Source organism: Muntiacus reevesi, chromosome 6 (assembly GCF_963930625.1).
Source record: "Muntiacus reevesi chromosome 6, mMunRee1.1, whole genome shotgun sequence".
NCBI classification, from domain to species: Eukaryota; Metazoa; Chordata; class Mammalia; order Artiodactyla; family Cervidae; genus Muntiacus; species Muntiacus reevesi.
In genome coordinates, this window is record NC_089254.1 from 44005887 (window position 1) to 44025030 (window position 19144).

General features: G+C 38.9%; 1 protein-coding gene across 4 annotated transcripts in view; it reads right to left on the reverse strand.

The window, feature by feature from the left end:
- SRPK2 (SRSF protein kinase 2) overlaps positions 1 to 19144 on the reverse strand; it is a 236880-nt gene that overhangs the window by 76039 nt on the left and 141697 nt on the right. For all 4 annotated transcript variants that reach the window (XM_065938561.1, XM_065938560.1, XM_065938558.1 and 1 more), the window contains exon 3: positions 4018 to 4169. In XM_065938561.1, the coding sequence (XP_065794633.1) occupies positions 4018 to 4169 (152 nt within the window). The remainder of the gene's footprint in view (positions 1 to 4017; positions 4170 to 19144) is intronic.

Below are 19144 nucleotides of genomic sequence, written 5' to 3' on the forward strand. Positions count from 1 at the left end.
TAAGAAGTGGCTGGCAGGTCAGAGGTTCTCTAAGAATGAAGATGAAGGAAACAAGTGAAGATGTGAAGTGACAGAAGAGAGAGAAGCCACATACACAGACTAAGCAAAACATACCCTTAGACTGTGAAGAGCAGCTCTCTCCTTCCACCTTCCTGAACACCTCAGCACACAGCCATGAGGTAGTGCCAAGCAACAAAGGATGTCCAAGAACAAGCTAGGTAATAAGGAAACGGCAGACATGTTCAAAATGGCAGTGACAATGACTGGTGACTCTTACATACAAGGAGTTTGAATAAGTAAATATAATAAGGATAATGACAGGCAAGCCTCTTACTGCCAAAGAAAGAAACTAAAGATAGGCTAAGGAGAAAAATGAGCTGAATCTCCTGGTATTAAGAGTGGAAATGAGATATAATAAACTCATGGATTTTAATATACCTGTAAATAAAAACAGAAATACAAATCTAAAGGAAGTGTGTGTCTTTAGCTCTGTGCTAAGAGACCGAGAAGCAGGGACACCCAAATAGTAACAGTCTCATTCTAATGCTCAGATCTTCTTCTCTAAATACTGTTATCTCCAGGGTTCCTTGTGGAGAAAGCTGATTCCAGGCCTGGAAAAATACAAGATGAATACATCTTATTTGAAAATAAGAAAGGGTTTAAGAATGAGAGGGACTTTTCCCATCAAGAGAAGGATAAAGAAGATATGATGTCATACACACACACACACACACAATGGAATACTACACAGTCACTGAAATGAATGGAATTTTGCCATTTGTAGAAACATTCACAGACATGGAAGGCATTATGCTAACTGAAATAAGTCAGAGAGAGAAAGACAAATACTGTAATGATATCACTTATATGAGAAACTTAAACAAACCAGTAAGTTTAAAAAAAAAAAAGGAAGCTGGCTCACAGATACAGAGGACAAAGTGATGGTAACAGGCTGGGGGTGGAGAAAGATACACGGCTGCAGGAGGAGGAGGCACAAATTACTGGATATAAGACAGGTTCAAGGATGTATTGTACAACACAGGGAATATAGCCAGTATTTTGAAATAACTGTAGATAAAGTGTAACCTTTAAAATTGTATAAAAATTTTTAATTAAAAATAAAGGTTTACACGAAACTAAAAAACAACAATAAATGAAACAAGTGACACAGCTTTATATGTAGTTTACAGAGTGACTTCTAATACATATTGAGTGAAAAAAATAATGTATAGAACAAAAAAGAATGAAAGGTACTTTTCAAAAGGACACAGAATCAACCTGAAGGGACTTCTAATGGCCAATTTGAGAAAATCTAAGCATCAAAACAAATAAAGTAACTGACTATAACCCACTGAAAAAAAAGAAAACCCATGAGTGAGTACATTTAAGATGCACAAACTGACAGATAAATGGATGGATGGATGGATAGGAGGGAGGGAGAGACAGGACAGAGGGAGAGGAAGAAGCAAGTAAATTTTCTGACAGAAGAATATTACACAGCTTCAAAGTTACTCTCAACAGACTGCTTATTAACTACGAGGGGGTAAAGAGCAATTTTACAATAGAGCTATCTGAACAAGTGGTTGACATCAATAGTACTTGTATAAATAAAAATCATGTACTATCTGATATGATGCAATGAGAAGAACACTTCTCACAGAACAACACTATTTTGTTATTCCAAACTGAGAAAGTGTATACAAAATAATTGGCCCACATTTTAAAAAATGTTAAAGTCATAAAAGCCAAGAAAAAAACTACAGAACTGTTCCAGATCAAAGGAGGAAGAAAACAAAATATAATGTGATTCTGCTACGGATTGGATTCACATAAACAACACTATTGGGCAACTGGCAAAACCTGAGTGGGGTCTAAGGGCTGAACAGAAGTATATCAACATTAACTTCTTGACAGTTGTGTAATGGTTAACACAGGAGAACGTACTTGACTGCAAGCAAAATACACTGAAGTACTCATGGGTGATAAAGCACCATGTTGGTAACTGAAACTCATCCACTTCCAGGGAGAAAGTTATCTATTCTAATGGATGGGGCAGGGTGGGAGGTGGGGTGGGGTGGGGTGGGGTGGGGCGAGCCACAGTTCTTTTCCCAGACTTTGCCAATCAACTCCATCAGCTCCTTGACAGTGTTTATCAGTTATCTTAAACAACATGTTATGATCTATACCACAAAAGTTCCTCACAAAAGGTGTGAGGTAAACAGATCTCATTCCAGCAGTGTGGAGCCTAAAGTCCTGCAGAGAACAGTTCTTTCACACCAGCCTGATGCTTTGGCACAATCTAAAGACAGTTGTCCACATCTCCTCTTCATATAACTTCATTTTCAAACCAAGAAATGCAGATTACAAGAGAGAGGAAGGAAAACATCTTCTTTTCCATATTAGAAGGCACAGACCTTTAACTGTGGGGTCATAATCACTAGTCATATAAATGCTACAGACAAATATTTCATTTTCTAAGGAAAACGCTGATTCTATGTGTAGAAATCTACACCTATGGAAGAATCACATTAGACAGGAAGATTCCTTCTTAAAGTTTCATAGCAGAATGATAACTTTCGCTTCCTGACAATTAGAAAGTACACTATTCTTTACCCAACACACAAACGACCTGCAATCACTATGACGCAAGACAGACAGAGGCATTAACACTTCACGGCCTAAACAGTGTGTATTTCCTGCCATCTACCCTTGAGCCATATGGAATCTGATGTACATTTTCCATAGTCTGTAGCAAATAAATGTCTTGTTAACTGTTTGGAAGCTAAGAATTCAGACTGTGATAATTCTCTGTTACAGGGAACTAAAGTCCAAGAGAGTAAGGTAAGTAACAAAGAGGCGGCAAATGGACTCCCTTTCCTTTCTACTAGATTCTTGGGATCCAGTCTACACAGAGTATGAGGTCTGGATCAAATTATTTTCAATATTCATCATACAATATGCTTGCCTTTTAGCAGCTTAGCTGTATGCTCTTGGTCTTTACAAAACATAAATACAAGAATACTTCACCTGAGTAATTTCTATGCATTCTGTGAAATCACAGCTCAAAACATAATCTACTATGTCACACAATGGCAGAATCCACAAAATAGGTTTTTTGTTGAGTACAATGCTGGGAAAACATCTGTCTCCGTAAACAAATGGGCAGATTTTCTTTCCACAGACAAAATACTATGTAACTCAATGCTATCCAGAAAAAGGAAGAGCTCCTTGATAGTCTTGGCAGCCAGGAAACATATCCAATGTAGTGAACAACACTTAGACTGGCTCCCCCAGTAGGAGTTTGGTGGTGGTAGGTGTTCCCTCAGTCAGGTCTGACTCTCTGCGATCCCATGGACTGCAGCACTCTCATTTCCTTCACTCTCTCTCAGAGTTTGGCAAACTTATATCCATTGAGTTGGTGATGCTATCGAACCATCTCACCCCTCTGCCATTCCTTTCTCCTTTTACTCTCAATCTTTCCCAGCACCAGGGTCTTTTCAAATGAGCCAGCTCTTCACATCAGATGGCCAAAGTACTGGAGCTTCAGCATCAGTCCTTCCAATAAATATTCAGGGTTGATTTCCTTTAGAATTGACTGGTTGGATCTCCTTGCTGTCCAAAGCACTCTCAAGAGTCTTCCCCAGCACCACAATTCAAAAGCATCAGTTCTTCAGTGCTCAACCTACTTTCTATGTTCTTCTCAGATGGCTTATTTTGCTTTTATATTTAATTATCCTGCTGTATACCATCTTTAATTCTGCTAGCAGATTTAATCTTGAAATTACTCAGTATATGTATGTACCTATGTATTTTACTTTCTATCTCTTAATATTTTTCCTTCTGATATCTCTCATATTTTCTGGTATCATTTTATACTAAACAATCTAAAATTTTTTTAACAATATTGACATCAAGAGGCTAATTTAATAAAGATCAAGTAGTCTGCATCATTAACTCCCTTTGTCCTTACCCCCAACAAACCATGGGGTGGCCCAGGGGGGAAGGCAAGCACATCACCTTTGCAGTAGTCTGCGGGGTCCTCCTGCTCCTCATCATCTGACCCCAGAATCTCCTCCTCTGGCTCTGGCGGGGCAGGGTCTGGCAGAGGTGGTGGTGGTGGCGGAGGCGGTGGTGGAGGAACCAAGGGAGCTTTCTGCTGAGGCTCCGGCCTGAAATAAGAGGAAGGAGAATTCCTATTTACTCAGAAGGAAATCCTGTGTTATGGACACACTTGAGAGTTTCTTAATATGGAAAAAAATATAACTTTTCACACACTAAAAAGAGATGCTGATTAATGTTACTTCATTTTAGGTGAATTCAAGTAAAGTTTCAAATCACAAGAGGGCTACCCTTGGCTATCCTATTAGCTGAGGAGTATTTTTGCAGGCACATTTTCACTCAGAGCTTCAATATTTCTTAAGTCTTCATATATTAATATCATGAATTTTAAGTGAAATAAGACAATCAGCTCCCCATGACACATAACCTTATTAGTTAGAACACATTCCCCAGAGATTAGAAAAAAGAGGACAACAATCCTGGACATTAAAAAAAACACAACAGTTTATTATCTGTCATTTTAAAATCAAAATTCATTTACCCATTGAAACCATAGAAAAGTGGTTAGGATTCCTGGATAACTCATAAAAGCCAACTAATGTTTACTGTAACTGACACATAGATAATTTCATTAGACAATTCAGTCATCTATCAACCTTACTTATCAAGACAAGAACATTGTTCCAAACTGGAAATTAAACAAAGAAAACACGTGAATGTAGTCTAATACAAATACAATTCATAGGTCAAGGCAAAGTTTCCATGGCTCATTTCTGATTGTCACATAAAAGCTAAATATTTAGTATACTCTTTTACAAAAGATAGAAAAACCTCTAACACTAAAAAGAAGCAAAAAACTTTAAAGGCTACAGATGTAAACCTTTCAAATATCTAGAATACCTGAAGAATATATTAAATTTGCTCAAAAATAAAGCATTCGTAATGCAACTCTACAAAATGAAGTTTCCACTTGTAAAATTTAACTGCAATTTCTAGTCATATCCCAATGGGAAATCTTGAACCTCAAGACTCAACTGGATGCAGAATGTCCCTTGAGTCGCAAGCTACCCTAACAATAGGACCACCACTGCTCTCCCTGAGCTGGCCATAGCTCTAGAGGTATAAAGTGGGGAAGGAACGGATAACCAAGTAACGGACAACGGGATTTGGCTGTTAAACTGGTCCCCAGAGACAGGTTCAGTGGGACAGGTAGAGAGCCGCTAGTCTGCGGGGCAAGGAGAACTTCACAGGGACCAATGTGGTAGATAACAGCTATTTTTTTGGAGGGAGCGGGGCTGCCCAGTACTGATGCCCCCCTTCTAAAAGCACCTTTTAGAACACTGTTACTCCTTGCACAATTAAAGTGAAAGTGAAGTCACTCAGTCGTGTCCGACTCTTTGCGACCCCATGGACTGCAGCACATCAGGCTCCTCTGTCCATGGGACTCTCCAGGCAAGAATACTGGAGTGGGTTGCCATTTCCTTCTCCAGGGAATCTTCCCAACCCAGGGATCAAACCCAGGTCTCCCGCAATGCAGGCAGGCGCTTTAACCTCTGAGCCACCAGGGAAGGCTAGCTCTAAATCCTCTCTTCACCGTGGTTCAGCCTAGGGCGTACAGCCCTGGAAACCTGCTTGAGAAGGTCAGCCATCATAGGGTGCAAGTTCATTCCAGCTGCTAGCAAGAGGCAGAGGCAGAGGAGCTGCCCCCTTTTAAGCTGAAACTCTAAATTCTTGCCAAATCTAAGATAGGCCCCAAATAGCCTTTATTACGTTGCCTTCAACCTGAGGTGGTTACAGCTCATACGTGGTTTGTCACCAAAAACTCAAAAGTGCCCCAGCAAATGAAGGGAGGCAAGAGAAACCCCAGCAGTCATAAGGATGGGGTGGGGCCACAGCCCACAGGAACCTTGAAGGCCAACATCGGCAAGTATGACCACCTCTGACAGGACAACTAAGGAACATCTACAACCTGACAATGACTAGCACTGACTTCTACTTGCTAGAATTTATGACGACGCAGAGTTACAGCTCCCTGGGGAACAGACATTAGGACAATGGTGGTGATAACATTCTGAGTTAACTGTGCCTCATGATGGGAGCACTGAAAGGAAGTCATCACAACCAAACACCCACATCTCTGACAGAACATCCAAAAAAAACCCCAGGAGACCTTATGGAAGTGCAATCATCCTTCTGGCAGCTTTGCAACTGCTTATTTTCTTTTCTAACAGACACGACTTTCTTTAGTGAAAGTAAAACGGTTCCAGGGAAAAGAGGTCTGAGGAAGGGGAGATAGGAGAGGAACTTCACCAGTTTCACCACTTCCCAAAGAGAAGAGGTTAGAGAAAAGGAGGCATGCATGGAATCTATCTGACAAACTGGCTCAATCAGAAATACCTTACAAGTTGACTGCTTCTTCCTTAGAAATTTTATATGAAAGAAAAAAGAGATTCTCTAAATTAAAAAAACAAAAACAAAGAAAAAACAACACCACATGTTACCTGTGGAGACTATGTAACTATTAGTAAAACTGAAGGATCTTGTTTCACTGATGCAGGGTACTGCTATGCTCAACACCACTGAAACTCGGGCCAGATGGCTCACTGTTGTGGGTGCTGCTTCATACTCTGTGGGATGCTATCTGCCTGCTCTCAAGCCACTGCACGCCAGTAGTGATCATCAAAACACATCAAGAGGAAGCTCTCCTAAATGTCCATCAACAGAGGAATGTGGTACATATATACAGTGAAATACTACTCAGCCAAAAAAAGGAATGAAATAATGCCATTTGCAGCAACATGGATAGACCTAGAGATTTTCATACTGAGTGAAGTCAGTCAGACAGAGAAAGACAAATATCATGATACCACTTATACGTGAAATCTAAAAAATCGGTATAAATCAAAGTTTTTACAAAACAGAAGTAGAGTCATGAACATAGAAAACAAACTTACAGTTAGCAGGGGATGTGGGGAGAGTGGAGATAAACTGGGAGATTGTGGCTGACATATACGCACACCACTACATATAAAATAAGTAACTAACAAGAACCTGCTCTATAGCACAGGAAACTCTACTCAATATTCTGCGATGTCCTACACAGGAAAAGAAACTAAAAAAAGAAAACGATGGATTTATGTATAGCTGGTTCACTTTGCTGTAAACCTAAAGCTAACACAACATTGTAAATTAACTGTGTTCCAATAAAAATTTTTTTAAATCATCAAAAAAACATGTCCAGACATTGACAAATCCAAGGATGCGGGGGCAAAATGAGGCCCATGTGAGCACCTCTCATCAGTAGTATTTGTTATACACAGCTGTACTACAATGGAGTACATTGTGTCTGTGATACGGGAGGAAAGATTCTGATTTTCACAGGCCCATTTCATCTAGTTTGAGAGGCTTAGGTATCTTTATCATAATATATGTCTCTCAATTATTCATGACCCATTTGGTGAGCTGCCATATCACTTAACAAAATTCTCAGACCCTCTGGTCTCAGGGAGGGTCATACTGAACAGCAGGCAGATAGTTACCCAAAAGCCAGTCCTATCAAGTTAAAGGGATGAGTCAGGGTACCTTGAAACACAGAGGAAGTTGAGTAATGTTCATATAATATCTTGACCAGCTATCATATCAAAACATCTAGAACTGTGCGGTCTTCTGGTCCCACGTGGGTGCTGAACACTCAAAATGTGCCTTGTCCTAACTGAGATGTGCTCTAAACGTAAAATGCATACTGAATATCCAAAATTTAGTACAAAAAGTGAAATACTTGAATAATTTTATACTTATTACATGCTAAAATAATGTTTTAAACATAAATTATTAAAATGAAATTCAGCTACTTTTTACTCTTTTAATGTGGCTTCTAGAACTCTTTAAATTACAAATGAGGCCCACATTACATTGCTACTAGATGGTACTAGTCTAGACCCTCAGATTCAACAGCAGCAGAGGAGTTGCTTGGCAGTGGTCAGGCCAGTGAATACTTCTTTCTAAGTTGTCTCCCAGTAATCTGCTTCACACTAATAATCACCAATTCTCAAATTTCCCAGTTCATCATAGTAAGGTCAGTATACCGTAATTGCCAAATGTTACAGCCCAATCACTGACTGCTTTTCATCCCATCCAGCCTTGTTACTGCCTACCACACAGGAAAAGCATAACAATTTGTCTCAGGGTAACTGTACAGAAGAGAGAATGATGCCACATTGTTCTTAAGGCCGACTTCTTCAGAGTGGTCTCTGGTGGTTTCCACCACACTTAAAAGCTTGGTTAAAATCTCAACTGTTAAAAAAAAATCAAGAGAAGATCTCATCAAGTGCATAATCACGAAATACATCAAGTGACATTAAAAAAAATTTCATTAATCCTACTGACAACCATCAAGACATCATTTCAAAAAACAAACTGAAAAAATTATTCAGAATTACTAGGGAAATTCCCTGGCAGTCCAGTGGTTAGGACTCAGCACTTTCAGTGCTGTGCCCTGGGTTCAATTCCTGGTTGGGGAACCAAGACTCTGCAATCCATGTGGTGGCCAAAAATTATTAGAAGCATGTCAGATGCAGTGGGGGAGGGGTAGAACAGGACATTAATATTTTCAACATCAGTGCCAACAAAACTAAACGGTGAAAAAATACTCTTTTCAACAAATGGTCCTGGGACAAATGACTATCTGTATATAAAAACAAACAAACAAACCACACATAAACACATAATATTAACTCAAAATGAATAACGTGGGAAAAAAAATGGGTAAATCTCAATCACCTAAGGCTAAGCAATGTTTCTTAAACATGATACTAAAAGCATAAGCAATTTTAAAAAGATAAATTTAAAAATTAAGGAAAAGAAACAGAACAGATAAAGAAGATATACAAATGACCAATAAGCACATGAAAATGTGCTCTACATCATTAATTATTTGAGAAAGTGAATTCAAAACTACAATGAGATAATATAATACTTCACATCCTACTGGAAGCTTATGACAATAATAATAAAAAACACCGTAACAAGTACTGCCAAGAATGAAGAAACTGAAGCCCTCGTACGTTGCAGCAGGAGTGTAATAGAGCACTCGTTGTCTTGGACTATCTGATAGTTCTGAAGAAGGCTGAATTTAGAGTTTCCATGACAGAAGTGAATGTTGCTCAGCCATGTCTAGCTCTTTGCGACGCCTTGGACTATATAGCTCACCAGGCTCCTCTGACCATGGGATTTCCCAGGAAGAATACTGAAGTGGGTAGCCATTCCCTTTTCCAGAGATCTTCCCAACCCAGGGACAGAACTTAGGTCTTCTGCATTGCGGGCAGACTCTTTACCTTTTGAGCCACAAGGGAAGCCCATTAAAATCCAACAATCCCACTCACAGGTATATACTCAAGAGGAATGAAAACATTTGACCCCACAAAATCTTGTGTAAAAATGTTCACAGCAGTGTTATTCATAATAGACAAAAAGCAGCAATAACCAAAATGTGCATCAATTGACAGATGGATAAATAAAACTGTATATCCTTAAAAGGTAATATTGTTCAGCAATAGAAAGAAATGAAGTGCTGATAAATACATGCTACAACATGGATGCCCCTTGAAAACATTATACTAAATGAAAAACTGACAAATTTACAGAGACAGAGTGAATTAGTGGTTGCTTAGGGTTGGGAGCAAGGGAAAGAGAGAAGAGAAATGGAGACTGTTTAACAGGTATGAGGGCTTCTTTAGGAGGCAGGAAAATGTTCTAACGTGGTGATGGTTACATAACCATGTGAATATACTAAAAAATGTTAAACTGCATACTTCAAGTGTCTAAGATATATGGTATGTGAATTATACCTCAAAAAGCTGGTTTTTAAAAAGCAGAAGCCTATAAAACTATATAATGCCTTTTAATATCCACTTTATACTTTAATAAAGTATATGCTTCCAAGAAAAATCAGAAATATCTTCATTTAAATCTAAGCAATCTATATGCAAGGTCTCTTTTACAACTGCCCAGTACATTTACAGTGAAAAGTAACATGTGGTTCTGTAAAAAATAGGCTGAGAGTCTATTTAATAATAGTATGAAGTTTACATAAGGCACACGTTATTTTTGCTTGCTTAGTTGCTCAGTCATGTCCTAATCTTTGTAACCCTTTGAACTGTAGCCTGCCAGGCTCCTCTATCCATAGGATTTTTCAGACAAGAATACTGGAGTGGGTTGCCACTTTCTCCTCCAGGGGATCTTTCCAACCCAGGGATCAAACTCACATCTCCTGTGTCTCCTGCACTGCAGGCGGATTCTTTACCCACTGAGCCATTGCGGAAGCCCTAGTAATTTAAGAATGTACCAATTCAGAGACTTCAGAATAAAAAATTAAAAAGAAAAGTCCCAACTAGTCATTCATACTTTTCACAAAGAACTATATTTACTTTGCCTTACATACAATATAATTAAATATTCTGGTCATTATTCCAAACAGGGCTATTGTAAAAATAGCTTAAAAAAACCACAAAATATTTTCCTTTAAATATTACATTAGAATACAAAGATACATACATAAATACATAGAATACTAAGATTATCATCTACACCATATTATATTTTTCATGTACATTTGCTCTATCCGAGAAAGGAGGAAAACACTGAACCACCCTAGCAATGCATGCATCATCTGCTCTATATTGCTAAGGCAACCAGATAGGAGTTCCGATTTCCTTCCAGCTGCTATTTCTTTCCTATTCCATCAGAGAAAAGGACAAGTAAACTTCACATTTGGCAGAAAAATAAGTACTTTCCTTTGTTATCAGCTTAAAAACTGACACAGTTTTAGAAATTAATTCATTTAATTGTTAACCAAAACATAAAAAAGAAATTCCAAACCAATTTCTTCAGATATTATTCTAGGGACATTCACATAAAGTCAAATTTCTTTCTCTTTCTTATGTTGACCACCTGGATCTAAAACTCACTCTCTTCTTTCCACCCTCCTTACTCTCCCTCTTTTGGTGGTTACTGTCAGCCTGAGAAACATGCAATCTGGCATTTCTACTTAAGGATAGAATCAATCAACATATACTCTCTCTCAAAATAGCTTATCTTAAAAGGCTAGCTGCTATAGCAGTGGGTAAAGTCACACAGCTGGGGGGAAAAAGCCACAATGATGTCATGTATTCCTCTCCAATGAAAAGAGAATTTCTAATCTTTCTGTAAATTAAATCTAAACGTGAAGTGTCTGTGGCGGTAGGTAGAATTCTAAAACGAGCTCCAAAGCTCCTCACTCTAATTCCCCGTTCCTCTGGGTGTAGGTAGCCCTTGAATATGATACCACTCTTTCAATTATGTTATATGGCAAAAGGACAGCTACACTGGGTGGACCTGACCTAATCAAATGAACCTTTTTAAAGGACAGTGAGTTCTCTGGTCACAGATGCTGTCAGAGACATGCTTGAGCTAGCCTGGAAAAGAGCAAATGTGTCATAAACTGCCCATGAGGGCCACACTGGAAGAAACTGCCAGTGGCCTCTAGGAGTGAGAGTGGTCCCCAGCCAACAGCCAGAAGGATAACAAGGACTTCAGGGCAAAGAAATGAGTTCTGCCAATACCAGACATCTTAAAAGAGGGCTCGAATCCCCAAATGAGAACAGCAACCTTGGCCAACAGCATGGTTTCAGTCCAGGGTACAGCCTTAACTTCTGACTTACAGAACTCTGAGCTAATAAACAGGTATTGTTTCAAGCTGCTAAGAATGTGGTGATTTGTTATGCAGCAATAGAAAATGAACAGAGCTGCCAACTAAGAGAGTAGTTGACTTTAAATTATCAGATTTTGGCCTCAACAGTGAGAACTGGGTTGGGTTTGTTTTTTTAGGTAACTGAAATGATCAGAAGAATTAAGAACTGAGAACTAGTTCTCCTTGGGGCACAGGAATGTTAAAAAAAAAAAAAACAAAAACAACTTTATTTTCCCAATTCTAACAGAAACAATCAAGTCAGACACTTTAGATGATTTTATATCCAAGGCTGTGCTGTCTTCTAGAACACATAACAGTTAGTGAAGATGTTAATCAGACCTGCTTTCAAAGTAAACTACACCTTAGACAACAAATGGGTTGAACGTTTGACCACCTGACAACATATGTATGGCAGAGCTATATACTTCTTATCCACTTTATTAAAATCTTATACAAAAGTTGTGGGGCCTGGCAGAACATGTTATTACTACCGAAGTAGAGAAAGAGAAAACTTTAAACCAGAGTACAAAAAGCATGTAAAAATGGCATCCACTGATTCCACAAGTACTCAGACACGTATACAGCATGTATCAGGACGTGCACCGGACTGCAAAGGAGCCCAGCATCAAGGGAATGCGTGGTCTAGCAAGAGGGAGAGAAGTTCCTATAAACATGAATATGGGAACATAATTAGCTCCTCTGAGTGTTGTTATGGAAGGCGAAGTGGCAGAGGGCTGAGCCACAAACATTCACATGTTAGGGGTGATTTTAGATATAGACCAGAATGAGGCACAGAGGGTGGAAGAGGGTGGCCACAGCCCAGGAAACAGGGTGATCAGAGGCACAAAGTCCTGAAATAGCCTAGTGTGAGTGGAGATAGGCAAGAGGTTCAGCATCAGTCAGCTGACAAGAGAAAAAAATTTACAGTTCTAAGGAATTTGGGCTTTATCCTGAAGATAAGTAGGAGCCACTGAAATACAATTTCAGAACCAGAGAGTTGCTCTCTGCAAATATATGGAATTGGTATACAGAATGGATACAAAGGATAAAAGACAGAAGGAGGAAAACTAGTGAGGTGTCCAAGGAGTTGATGATGAAAATCTGAATTCAGAACTCAGTAATTCTCTAACTGGAAGTGAGTGTCTGTCTCCTAGGTCGCTCATAGTAAGACAGTATCACCATTCATTTGGATGGAGAACCGAGCAGCAGGAGGAGGAGGAAGGGTTTTCAGTGCAAGTTTACTTCTGATTCAGCTCATCAGAGTTTGAGGCGCATGTGAGATGTCTAGCACTGGAGAAATACAGCGGACTGTTTGGTGTGAACAGCTGAAAACAAAGGTTTGGGCTGCAAACAGAATCAGAGGTCATGAGGAAGTAGCTGGTGTATACGTGCCCAGTGGCGTCCGACTTTTTGCAACCCCACGGGCTACAGCCCACCGCGTTCCTCTGTCCATGGGATTCTCCAGGCAAGAATACTGGAGTAGGTTGCCACTTCCTTCTCCAGGGGATCTTCCTGACCCAGGAATTGAACCTACATCTCCTGCATAAGCAGGTAGATTCTTTACCACTAAGCCACCTCAGAAGCCCAAGCAGTTGGTAGCTAAAGCCTTTCCAAGCATGTGTGAGTGCCAGGAAGAACTGAGGAATTAAAGAGCCAAGAGCAGAGCCTTAGTTGAGAGCTAACATACAAGGTCAGTCAAACCACCAACAGATTCTAGCCTTCTCTGCTTCCTGATCTTCAGTCAGTGGCCCATAGCATAATCACTGAGATCAATTCATAAATCTAAAAACAGATTCTAGAGAATATACAAGTTTTACCTTGTATAAGTATACTTTTTATATCAAGATGAGATACACATATAAAAACTAGCAAACTAAGGACCCACGTGTTTCTATGTAAATCTGTTTGTAGGCAATCTGAAGCCAGCTGGGTATAGGGTAAACTGCAATGACCACTCCCCCTCCTCCCCCCCAAAAAAAAATCTTGTTTACTGAGACCCATATATTGATGAAACTTAACTAGAACCACTAATGATTGCCTCATGCTACACAGGAAATAATGCAAGATGTTCCACTTTGGACACGGCTCTTGCACACCTCCGCAAGGTTGCTTTTTTTCTTTTTGGTAAGGGGTTTTTGGTCATGTATTTTATTTATTTATTAATTTTGGCTGCACTGGGTCTTCACCGCTCTACTTGGGTTTTCTCCGGTTGCTGCACTGGGGTTTCTCATCGTGGTGGCCTCTCTCGTGAAGCACAGGCTCTAGGTACACGGGGATCAGCAGTTGCGGCCCACGCATAGGCTTAGCTGCTTCACGACATGTGGGGTCTTCCCAGACCAGGGATCAAACCCATGTTCCCAGTACTGGCAGCTGGATTCCTAACCACTGGATCACCAGGGAAGTCCCTTTTGCAAGCTTTCAAACTAAAAGCAACTACAATTATATGACACAATAGCCACTAGCAAAATTAAGCAGAACTAAAATTTAAGATTCGGTTCTTCAGTCACTCTACCCTCAGTTTAAGTGTTCAACAGTTACACACACAGTTAGCGGCTACAGTACCGAACAGTGCAGATGATAGAACATTTCCATCACCTCAGAAAGTTCTACTGGACAGGCTGCTCTAGGCGGTACTTTAGCATCATGAACTTCCTCTAGCATATCATTATTTTTAATAAGTTAAAAAGAAAAAAAACTGAAAAGTGTTTGGAACAATTTTTTTATACAGTCGACTCCTGAAAGTTTTAGCTGTAAAATTACAAACAAGGAGGGCATATTCATTTTTGATGATTTCAATATTTTGGAGTATCCTTTAGCTCAGCACACTTCCTTATTGGAATTCACCGAATACAGTGACAATGTCTACAAATAGCAATGTCTGGGGACCTTAATGTCCATCAAGGGGAGATCTGTTAATAACTTGATGATAGATTATGGCACATGCAGACAATACAAAGAATGAGGCAAATAAAGAAAATTTCATTCACAATAGTATAAAAAAAATAACATCAAATAAAGAGCTCTGGCAGCAATCATAGCAGATACCAGGCTCACGTGCCTCTCAATGTGATCAATGAATTCTGTGGCTTCATCAGCTTCCTGATGTCCTGGTTCCACCTGAACAGTCCCAGCTGGGGAATTATCATCACCATTTTGCTGACCTGTTTGGTTTGCTGCTATCTTGGCTGGTTACAATTCTGGCCCAACTCAACCCTCTCTTTGGAGCACAACTGAAAAATGGAACCATATGGTACCTCAAGCATTATCGCCCTTGAGAAAGAAGACCTGCTCACCAGTCATTGAGATCACAATCAGAACTCGTCTACATTCAAAAGCACCTTCATACTCAGACCCCTTTCCTTGACTCGATCATTTTAGCCATCAGCAGCCTTGAAAATGTTCCCACCACATTTGAAAGCCTTATTCTACAATGCAGCATTTTTTCCTGTCACCTTTCTCACACTTTGATAAAAGATGTGCCTACATACCTAAACTGTGCTGCCTCCATAAAATGTTTACATACTCTTTTGAAATACAAAGTGCTATCCCTCTGAAAAATAGCCAACAATACTCTCTCCTTGGAACCTGTGGATTTGAAGATGGCTATTGCCAGCTCATAACATGGGAATCAGAGAAATGTTTAAAAATTATTACAAGACAATAAAACTTCAGTGGGACAGCCAGTAGAAGAACATGTTCAGAGGGAAAATCTGTTTCACCAGAATTATACCAAAGTATATTTTCAAGATGAATTTATTTCTGCCATCTTTTAGAGTAAATTATTTTTTTTCTGCTTTCTATGGGGGAAAAAATACAGTTGACCCTTGAATAATTAGAGAGGGCTGGGACAAGACTGAAAATCCAAATATTACTTATAGCTGGCCCTCCGTATATATGGGTACTACTGAAAAAAAAAAAAAAAAAAAAATCCACATGTAAGTTGACCCAAGTAGTTCAAACCTGTGTTAAGGGTCAACTGTACATAGAAATAAATTTAACAAAAGAAGTGCAAAACATACACTATGAAAACTAAAAAATACTACTGAAAGAAATTAAAGATCTAAACAAACAGATCTTGGGCTTCCCTAGTGACTCAGTCGGTAAAGAATATGCCTACAATGCAGGAGACCTGGGTACAATTCCCTGGGTCAGGAAAATCCCCTGGAGAAGGAAATGGCAACCCCCTCCAGTATTCTTGCCTGGAAAATTCCATGGAGAGAGGAGCCTGACGGGCTACAGTCCATGGGGTCCCAAGAGTCAGACACGACTTCGCAACTAAACCACCACCATCAAATAAATAGAACAAAATCCCTTGTTAATAGATTGAAGACTTAATACTGTTAAGATGACAATATGCCCCAAACTGACTTACAAATTCAACCCAATGCCTATCAAAATACCAGCTGGCTTCTTTGCAGAAATTGAAAAGCCATTCCTAAAATTCATATGGAAATGCAACAATATTGAAAAATGTTTCCTGATTTCAAAACTTACAAAAAAGGTACAGTAATCAACTCTGTGGAATTGACAGTTCAGAAATAAACCCTCAGATTACAGTCAAATGATTTTTCAACAAAGGTGCCAAGACCATTCAATAAGGAAAGACTAGTGTTTTTTTAAACAAATGGTCATGAGACAAATGAATATCCACATGCAAAAGAATAAAGTTGGACTCCTAACACACACGATAAAAAAAAAAAATTAACCCATAGTTGATCACAGATCCAGATATTAAAAGCTAAAACTATTTAAAACTCATAGAAGAGGTGTTCATCATTAGCCATCAGAAAAACAAAAATCAAAACCACAATGATGCCACAACTAAGAGTTCACATGCTGTAAATAAACACCCCTCATACCGCAACAAAGATCAAAGATCCAGAGTGTCACAACTAAGACCTGGCACAGACAAATATACAGACCACAATGAGACATGAGTTCACACCTACTAGGACGGCAACAATCAAAGAGACAGTAACAAGTGATGGCAAGAATACACAAAAATTAGAATCCTCACAGACTGTTAATAAGAAAGGAAAATGATACAGTCATTTTGAAAAACTAGAGGCAGTTTCTCAAAAGGTTAAACAGAGTTACCACATGACCCAGCAATACTATTCTCAAGTATATATGTAAGAAAGGCTAAAATGTACTTCAAAAGGAAAACTGCACATAAATGTTGTTAGCCTCATTATTCAAAATAGTCAAAAGCAGAAACAATCTAACAACTATTAACTGATGAATGAATAAATACAACAAAGTAGTAATATAATAGAATATTACTCGGCAATAAAAAGTAGTGGAAGTACTGATAGATGATATAACATGGATGATCTTTGAAAAGATTATGGTAAATGAAAGAAACCAGTCATAAAAGATTATATTGCATGATCACATTTATATGTAATCCCTAGGAGAGAGAGAAAGTAGGTTAGTAGCTGCTTATGGTTGAGGGGATTTGAAGAAATGGAAGTAACTACTCAAGTATACAGAATTACTCTTGAGGATGATGAAAATGTTCTAAAATGAGGTGGCTGGTGACGGTTGCACAATTCTGTATGTAGACTAAAAAAGTTGCATGCAAAAAAAAAAAAAAAAAGAGGCTTTCCTCTATGTTCTAATATGAAAGATATGCCACTGATGAATACAAAGGTACACCGCATTTGTGTAAGATACAAAGCATGCACCTCATGTTAACAGACTATTTCTGGTAGGAGCAACAACAAAATGACAATAATGGCTCTCTCCAGAAAAAGGAACTCAATGACTGATGGTCAGGGAGAAGAATTAACTTTTCAAATATTCCTTAAACTCCTTTGATACCTTTTCAACTGGGTATCATGCACATGCATACCGAAATAAGTTATTAATTTATAAAGACAAGAAAGAGAAAAGAGAAAGAGGGTGCTGGGAAAGTGGTTCCAATCTCTGACCCCAAAACCACTCCAGCCCTCCCAATCCACGCTGCCTCAGGAGAATCTACTAGAGAACAACAAAGGGAACTGTCTAGGGCTGGAGAGTGAGGATAAAAGTCCAAGTCCAAACAACACACAGTTTTCTGGTAGAAAGCCTGTGCGTTAGGTGTGAAAACCAGTTCCATCAACTTAAAAATCCACAAGAACTCAAGTCAGTGACTATACTTCCTTGAGCCTCTAATGAAAGTCAGGGGTTTAAGATAATTAAAAGGGATGATACATACATTTTTTGGTATGGTAACTGTGCATGTAGTAGGCGGTCAATGAAGGCTAATCCTCATGTCCAGTTCCCATCCTTCTGGTGTGTGGATACCATGAACTAGTTTCCTCAGAGCTCCAGTTATGACTAATAAGGAAGTATACCCTGATATATCATGCATGATACTGTGACCAGATCTCTCTGGCCCTCTGCTCATCTGTGACTATCCTAATGCAAAGGTCAGCATCAGTCTACCTCTTAACCTGTTTCTAAACTCATGTTATTTTATAATCATGACTGGTTATGAGATTTAAGGATGTTTCAGAAGGATCCCTTGTTAATTATCATATACTTTACATGGCAAAATGGCAAAATGGGTTGTACTGCTGCTACAAACACATCTAGATTAAAAAAAAAAAAAAAGTCTAACATGGATTTTTCAAGTTTAACAACTAAGCAAACTGCATACTAACATTCTCCAGTAACACATGACTTGTTCTACCCAGGGTTTTTTGACAAGTACAAACTTAAGCCCAGTCCTCAAAGACTGTCTTGTAACCTAGTTTCAATGGACTACACAACAGAAATGTTCTCATCTTAAAGTTGCTTCCCCTAAAGGGAAAACAATTTACAATGGCTGACTGAGAATTTTGCAATATTCTGCCTCTCTGAAACTTCATAATTTCAGTCACCCACATTCTTAAATTTTAGATAAATGGCTTTATTTTTTAAGACTGTTGTTTCAATTAGCATTAATGCCAACCTTACTCCAGGAATTGTGTATACAGTTCTTCAGAGATGTTGAAGCACATTAATGTTATTCTTATAGAAATGACCATTTTCAGAGACTGCATATGTAACCACTACTTTCAAGTCCTTTTGTCTGTTTCTACTTGATTTTAATGATCTACAACTAAGCAACTTTCACTTTCAAAAGCAAGAAAAATCACGCTCATGGGTAGTTTGGATTGCTTCTGTTGTTTAGTCACTCGTTTGTGTCTGACTCTGCAACCCCATGGACTGTAGCCCACTAGGCTCCTCTGTCCATGGGATTTTTCAGGCAAGAATCCCTCTCCACAGTCTGAATACTAGATGTCAAGTAAATCCTTAAACAAATAATGTGCCAGTTTAAAGCTCACCAAAAGATGTCAGTAAAAAGGATAACCTGTTGCTAAACAATGGAAT